This window comes from Neolamprologus multifasciatus, chromosome 18 (genome assembly GCF_963576455.1).
Source record: "Neolamprologus multifasciatus chromosome 18, fNeoMul1.2, whole genome shotgun sequence".
Lineage (NCBI taxonomy): Eukaryota > Metazoa > Chordata > Actinopteri > Cichliformes > Cichlidae > Neolamprologus > Neolamprologus multifasciatus.
The window spans coordinates 16,199,977-16,208,271 of NC_140456.1; the positions used below are offsets into that span (position 1 = coordinate 16,199,977).

The 8,295-nt window shown below is 44.7% G+C and overlaps 1 protein-coding gene across 1 annotated transcript; it reads right to left on the reverse strand.

The window, feature by feature from the left end:
* Positions 1-298: 298 nt before the first annotated feature.
* LOC146497635 (7-alpha-hydroxycholest-4-en-3-one 12-alpha-hydroxylase-like) lies at positions 299-3,530 on the reverse strand. Its single transcript, XM_085141867.1, has one exon. The coding sequence runs from the start codon at positions 3,510-3,512 to the stop codon at positions 1,947-1,949; it is 1,566 nt and encodes a 521-aa protein (XP_084997993.1). The 5' UTR covers positions 3,513-3,530; the 3' UTR covers positions 299-1,946.
* Positions 3,531-8,295: the final 4,765 nt, after the last annotated feature.

The following is an 8,295-nucleotide window of genomic DNA, read 5'->3' on the forward strand; positions in this document are numbered from 1 at the left end:
GTCAGAGGTTTGTAGCTCTTATTATAATTACGATATTCAAACACACACACACACACACACACACACACACACACACACACACTGTATTTGAAAGAAAATACAGATTATATTAGATTTATATTTCAAATATAACAAAATGATGATTTTTCAGCTGTAAAATTATTGTATCTCTACGGTTTAAATATTGTACAAATTGAATCATCATAAATACATTATTTTATATTTATTACTTAATTTTTTTTATTCTTATTATGGGACGCTCTCCTTGTAATTGCATATGTATGCAATTTGGGGGGGGGGGGGGGGGGGGGGGGTTGTCTCCCCTCTCTCAAAACATACAACTCAGACGGCAGGTATCAGGAAAATGAGGACAAATGAGTTGGACATTGACATCAGCTGTTGTTCTAGTTCATTCTATTAAGAAAACAAGTTTCAATTTGGGTCATTTTCTGCACAAGAGATAAACAAGGTTTGGTCATGACTTTATTGTTTTGAATTCTGAGATTAAACCCCACTGGCTGAGCAGGTGACCATATTCTATACAGCTCAATGTTGGCCCTTTGCTGTGTGTCTTTCCCTGTTCTCACTCCCCTCTTGACTGCTGCACTATCAAAATAAAGAAGCTGGCACCTGGGAGGAGTCAGTTCAGTTATAGATAATGCAAATGACAAAACAGACCATGTGGCTTGCAGATGTGTGCAGTTCTGCATGGCAATGGGTAAAACTGAAGAAGATACAAAGCCCTAGAAATAACAAATATAACAAATCAAATCGAAGAAAACCAAAAAACCATGCATATACTATGAATAACAACTGTGCTGAGGTCAGTTCCGGAGGCTTCCCACCAGAGAACTCCATATGAAACTCTTTGCTAACCTCAACAAACCAGACTAGATGAACAGATATACATATGTAATGAGACCAGTACAAATATAATACACATGTAGACTTGTTCCAATTAAAGACTTGTTTATTCACAGAGTAACAAAGTGTGCAGAAGCAGAATCACAGAAAATTCAAAAATCTGAAATTTTAAGAACAAAAAAAACAAAACTGTTTTCTCTCCATTGTGTATCCAGCCTCTTGCCCTATAGCAGTTGGAAAAGGCTCCAATTCCACTGCCATCCTGGACTGGATAAATAGAAGGAGATGGACGGCTGGCACTGATTTTCAGAAAAATTCTACTTAATTTGCATATGGAAAATGTAACAGAAAATCTGCAATACATGTGTTCCCATGCTTCATTTTATAAGTCTCCATGTATCATCAAAAGAATTATACAAAAAAAGGTGTTTAAAGATAAGACTTTTGTTTTTATCTGATTGGCTTAATATCTGAGTCTGTATCTGAACTGGACATCTCTAACAGGTTGCAGAAGTCTGAAGTCAGCCTATAACTTTGTTTTTATTTGTTTTGGTTTTTTGAGTTTTAAAACAGGCTCACATAAAACTCCAAAATCTGACATTTACAAAAAAACATTTATTTTGGAAAAAACAAAAAGCAAAAACTTGTAATGTACATAGAAAATTTAACTAAAAATTGAAACTGACTATGATATACATGAATCGTCTCAATTTCTAGGTGTACATGTCACATCAATTACAGAAAAATAATTATACAAAAAAGAACATTCACAATAATAATTAATAACCAATAATCATAATTGTTGTTATCTTAAACAATGCCCATCAATATCATTTCTAACTGGATTTAATCTGATTGCTGATCTGCAAATTACTTAAAGAAGAAGAGTTATGATCAGAATGTGTTCAATATACATATACATGTCTAGAATAACAGTGCATTTGCATATTGAATTGTTACAGTTGACCAACACGTCAAAAACTTTAGATTTAAATCTGCTTCCATAATTTCCATAATGTGCTCATCAAACCATCTTGATCCAAAGAAAAAGAAAATCACAGTTTTGTTTTCATCTGATTGGCTTAATATCTGAGTCTGAATCTGAACTGGATATCTCTGACAGGTTGCATCGTTCCAAATCCGTATCGACTGAGGTCAATTTCAGGAATCTTCTCATCAGGATTCATCAGCTCAAACTCAAAATAGACCAACATGAGGAAAACAAACTGTTTCAGCTCATTGGTGGCAAAGAAACGGCCAGGGCACATGGAGACCCCAGATCCCCAGGGCATGGTGTAATATTTTACCTTCTTTCCTGCTTTATAAAAATCAGTTTTCTTGGTCCTGTCTGGATTCAGGAAGCGGTCATATTTGAATGAGTGCGGCTCAGGATGGATCTCTGGATCATGTTGGACAGAACTGAAAGGAAAGATTGCAATTCTGTCACCCTTGCGAAGTAAATATTCTCGCCCATCAGCCATCTTGAAGGTCATGTCCTTTATCACTGCCCTGGTGAGGAGGGGTGCAGCAGTGAGTCGGAGGGTCTCTTCGACAGCACTGTCCAAGATCTGTGTTTTCAACAGCATTTCATGGGTCAGGTAGACCAAAGGACCACCAGGCCGGACCTCCTGTCCAGATTCTTTCAGAACTTTATCCACCTCTTCCTTCACTGCTTTCATGGCTTCTGGGTGTTTCATGAGGAAGAGGAGCAGCCAGAATGAAGAAGGCCCTATATTGCTCTGAGAGGCGATAAGAAGCACAAGCATGTATCTGTTTATCATTGACATATCGATGCCCATCTCCTCTTTACCCTGCTGTATGTCCCACACCCAGCCACTGATATTGTCCTTGGTTTTCATTTTCAGGATTGACAGAACATCCCAGAAGTATGCCTTCAACCTCTCTGCAGACAACTTTTCCATCGGTGGGAGGACCCCATACGCCAGTCTGGGGAAGAGCTGGTCATATTTACGAAACTCCTGAAACAAAGCTTCTGATTCAGCTCTGTCTTTCTCTTTGGCTTTCTCCTCACTTTGTTCTGACTTGGGTGGCACATTGCCAAACAAGGCCAAATATCCAGCTCTGAAAACAACATTGTAGCTGTACCTGAACAGTCCATCTTCTTTCCAGGTCCTGTCCTCCTCAGCTGATCCAATGTTGTGCAACATTATGTTCTGCAAATTACTCATAAAAGATTGGGTCAGTTCTTGCAGACCTTCCCCCTTCAGGTGCTTGTTGCTTGAAATGCGGAGAATACTGTGCCCCCCTTCAACAGCTTTATATCCAAACACTCTGTGCGCCAGATGCAGAGCAGCCTTTCGAAAGTCCAGTTTGTCCCGACTCTCCTTAATGAACCCCCCAAATGAAAAAGGGTCCTGGACAAATGTAATATAAAACCCTCCCAGCTGTACTGTAAATATTTCACCGTGCTTCTTCTCCATTCTCTCTAGGAACTTCAAGGTGTTCCTGCGAAACTCTAAGACATGACCCAACCAAGGAAGGAGCCCTTTATCGAGGGGGGGTTCTCCTGGTCGCCGCTGTCTGAACACTCCGAGCAGGTACAGCCCTCCGACCAGACAAGCAAGAAAGCCAAGAAGTATCGGCAGCAGCAGCTCCATGACTGATTCAGTTAACCAGCACAGATTCATGTGAAAGAAAGTTTCAGGCCTGCTTTAATGAACAGACCTTTGCTCCTCCCCCAGCACGCAGGATGGGTTTCTGGGAATTGTTCACTAAATAGTCCAGAAAAAAACTATGTCCTCAAGTAAACAGTGTTGAAACCTTTTTACTTCTTAGTTATAATTTACTAGAACAACATGTGATGTTGATGTCCAATTCTGGTAAAAATAAACCAGATTGAAGGACTTGTCACGCCTTCGCTGGCAGACCCGTGGAGTGGAGAGAGCATGGACCCAAATGCAGACAGTGACGACAGACTGAAACTCAGAGTGTATTTTTATTGGCAAAAGCAACAGAATACAAAAAAAATCAGAAAGCAACAAACTTTTTTTCTGTTTGCCTTAGGTTGTGCAACAGTCAAACACCTTTTAAATGTCTGTTAAGAGTTCAGCAGGAGTCAAACCGCTGTCTGAACACTCAGAGAAGGTACAGCCCTCCGACCAGACAAGCAAGAAAGCCAAGAAGTATCGGCAGCAGCAGCTCCATGACTGATTCAGTTAACCAGCACAGATTCATCTGAAGGAAAGTTTCAGGCCTGCTTTAATGAGCAGACCTTTGCTCCTCCCCCAGGATCGGTTTCTGGGAATTTACACTTTACTATATAGTCCAGAAAAAGTAATAATGCACTTAAGTATCAATTGAGGACACGATTTTCCAATTGTCCTAGAGATTCCCCTCTTTCGAAATCCAAAAGAACATACTGTAGCCTGCAGTGATATTATGTTTATGTTAACAGCTCTATGACAGCATGTATGAAGAGATTGTGGACCAATGAGTGCACACTGGCAACAAATATCACTCTAGTTAATCATAAGTAAGAAAAATAAAGTTTTGAGGGGTCAATGGCTATGCATGTTGTTGACACTAGACGTGTGATTCTGGTTTATTGTTTTACCAGAATTGTTTCCATCCATGTCACTCATTGTTCAAGTAAATTATAACTAAGAAGAAAACTGTCACGGTTCTGGGTCATTTTGACCCAGCTTTTTCGGTTTCTTTTACTTTGGTGTTTTTCTAGATTATGTTCATTATATTTATGTTCTGATTCTTTAGCTAGCCTGTGTTGATTATTGTCAATGGAAAATTGTACTGAGTAGTCAGTATAAGCTTTTAGTGATATAAGTTTACATTTTTTTTTTTTTTTTTTTTTTTTTGCCTGTCCCGTTTGGCTCTTTTGCCATCAGAATTATTGTCTAAAGGCGAAGAAAGATGCCCAACGGATTTTCTTTACCAAATTGACCATCCCAGCTTTGCCGTAATGGTCCATTTGATTCACCTTTTATTCTTTATTTTATTTTCACTTGCTGAATACGGGACAGACTTGACTGGGGGAAAGAAAAGGGAGAAAGAAAGAGGGAAAGAAAAACAGTTGAGAAGAGGGACGGGGGAGAAGGGCAAAAAACAAAAACCAACAGAATAAGCAGAAAAAAAAAAAAAATACATATATCGATCACCTGGATCACCTGTTGAGAAAGAAAAAAGAAAACAAGCAGAAGAAAACGAGAGTAATACAATAAACCACATCACAATGATATATGGGAATATGACAGTAAATACTAAATATTAAACATTATTGTGCAGCACGTAAGATCGACAGCACAGTGTGCATTGAGGTAGGAGCCAAAAAGGGTGTAGTTTGTGTGTGTGATCACCCGTGTGTACACCTGTGAGCATGGACGCGCTTGTTTTCTTAAAAGGTTCCCTCATGTAATGATCTGCTAGAGGGTGTGGGGGGCCACTGCCCCGTCCTCCAGGGCATGAAGCAGGTATGGAGGAGATCAAAACTCCAGACATCCAGAGGCCCCCAGAACACAAGAGACCAAGGAAGACCAACAGAGGGGCAGCCGTGCCACCGTCCCAGAAAGAGCTGAGGAGAGTCCCAGATGAGGGGTCACCCAACAGCCACGGAGCAGAAGCCAGGGGGGGCTGCAGTGACGTGCCCGTGAGCTCCGCCGGCAGCCAGCTGTGCCTGAGTGACCGAGCCCCAGGCCGAGAGGCCGGGGGCACCCCACCTCCGAAGTGGCCCAAGCGAGCCCCAGGCTCCAGGCCCCGATAAGCAGCCGCCAAGGAGTGAGCCGGTGTGTACCCGGACGCCCACCCCCGGACACAAAGAACCACCAACGCACCGATGTCTGAGGGAGTCCGCCCCCGGCAGGGGAAGTGGTGGGGGGAGATAGGCCTCCAAACCTTGGAGGGCCTGAGCTGTCCTCAGAGAGGTGGCATCTGATACCCAACCTGACATATAGACACAGACATACAGGCACACACAGATACAAACATCCATTCCCACCCTCATGCTCTCATATGCACTTACTCCACACTCAACCAACGTGGAGACAGACATAAAGAGACGCTGTACACACAATCACACTCCCCAAGCGTACTCTACGAACCGGGTCTAGGTACCCTTGCCCCTGGAGGGGGGAACTGCACCCAGACCCAGGTTGTGTTACCCTTTTCCCTGCGGTGGGGAGAAGCAGACCGCCCCGACTCCGCAGCAGCAGGGAGGCCCCACATTCCGGATCCCAGTCGGACGGCCAACTCCCTCCTAGCCCCCCTGCTCCAGCAGAAAGCAGAGAACGAGGGTGAGAGAAGACTCCTAACCTCCCTCCACCCGCTCATTGTAGTGTTGATGTATGTGTGTTCTAAGGTGCATTTAACACCCAGGAGGGCATGGAGCTACCTGCCAGAGAGCAGCAGGTAAGCGCATAGTCCCTCCTGCTAGCCCTCAATGTCTACGTGTATTTAAAATTGAGAGGTGGGCAACGACGCCGGGGGTGAGGTGTACACCCTGATGGTAATTGGGATTCCGTGTAGCGTGCCCACCCCCAAGATCCTATATGTATGTGTAATGAGAGTGTGAGTAATGTGAATGTCTAAGTTGCGGGATAAAATTGAGGCAGAGGCAGTCAGAAGGGGACAGAGGGGGGGGTTACCTCCTCTGCACCCTGGTGACACACCCCTACTCCAAGGCCCTGCATGTGTGGGTGGTTGTGGTGGAGCGGGAAGAGGGAGGCAGCTGGAGATGGGGAGGGAAGGAAGGGAGGGGCAAGTGACCCCTCCCTGGGGCCAGCTCCCCCGCTGACCCCAGTAGGCACCCCCATACTCCGCGACCCGCCAGGGAAGGGGGGCCCAGGCCCATCCGAACCGGGGCCCAGCGCAGCGGCGCCGCCCGGCCCCACAGAGCCCGGGGCAGTCCACCCAACCCCACAACAGAGAAAACTGCACCCACCCCATCATCCACTCATCTTCCAGACTACATAAGACAATAGACGCCCAGGCTGAGATCTTCCTCCACCTCTCCTGTATCTCCCCCTCTTGCAGAGAGAGTTCCTGAGAGAGGAAAGCTCCTGCAAGATGTGACAACCCCCCCCCCCCCCACCAGTTGAAGAGCCCCCCAGGTGGCTCGGCGCACCGGCGGCACCCCGCGCCAGTGGCGGGCCCCCATATACCCACCGGCCCACAACCCCGGCAACACACCAACCAGGACCCAGGCCCCCGAGGCCCGGCCAGGGCCCCAGGCCAGAGCCGGAGCGCCCCCAGAACCTCACGCCCGTCCCGGACCCACCCAGGGGCAGCCAGGCTACCAGGTCAGTAACCCCCGTCCGTCAGCACAGACCCTCCCCTAGCCCCGCTGCACGTAGCCACGAGGAAGCCGTCACCTAAGAGCCAACAGAGCCATGACCGCTACCCCGGGTTGAGCCCCCCAAGGAAGATGCTCCCGGGGAACCCCCCGACACCCTAAGCCCGACCCTACCCCCACACCAATCACAACAGTGAAGGCGAGACCAAAATATGACCCCCCACCCCCACTAGGTGATGGAGCTGATCAGAGGAGCCCAGAGCGATTGATCTGATGTGGTGGCAGAGGCTGTATCAAGACTAATGTAATCTAATAGATAATTTCTATATTGGTTAGAATTAAGATTGTTTTTATTTTTCCAGTTCATGAGGACTGTTTTCTTGGCTATGCATAGGGCAGTGAAAACCATATGGGCTATATTCTTTTCTGAAGTGACATTATCTAAGCTGCCCAACAAACACACTAAGGGGGAAATTGGAATGTTACATTTCAGACACTTTGATAAGTCTTCACATATCTCGCGCCAAAACTTCTGAACTGGTGGACAGAACCAAAGAGCGTGGATATAATTGTCCGGTGAATTGGTTTGGCAGTGTGAGCAGTTGTTGGTAGATGCAAAGCCCATCTTGAACATCCGATGACCTGTATAGTGCACTCTATGTAGTATTTTGTATTGAATTAATTGAAGACTGGGATTTCTGATTAGATGAAAGGTTTTTAAGCAAATCTGAGACCAGAAGTTTTGGTCTAAGTTAACTGATAAATCCGCTTCCCATTTTGCAATAGGAGGTGATATTGATTCATCTGTTTTAGAAAGCATTCTGTATATTTTGGATAGTAATTTGGGGGTTTTAAGGGTAAAAAATTGAACCACACTTGGTGGTGTTTGTAGTTCAACTTGACCCAGTTTAAATTTCTTTTTTATTATGGATTTAATTTGTTGATATTCTAAAAATCTTTTCTTGTTGATCCCATATTGTGTAACTAGTCTGTCAAATGAAATAAATTCTGTTCCTTCTAGTATATGTTCTACATATTTGATTCCTTTACCATTCCAATCTGAAAAGTTTATCATATTATTGTTTTGTAATATGTCAGGGTTGTTCCAGATAGGTGTACGTTTGCATGGGATTAATGAAGACTCTGTCAACTTCAGAAACTCCCACCAT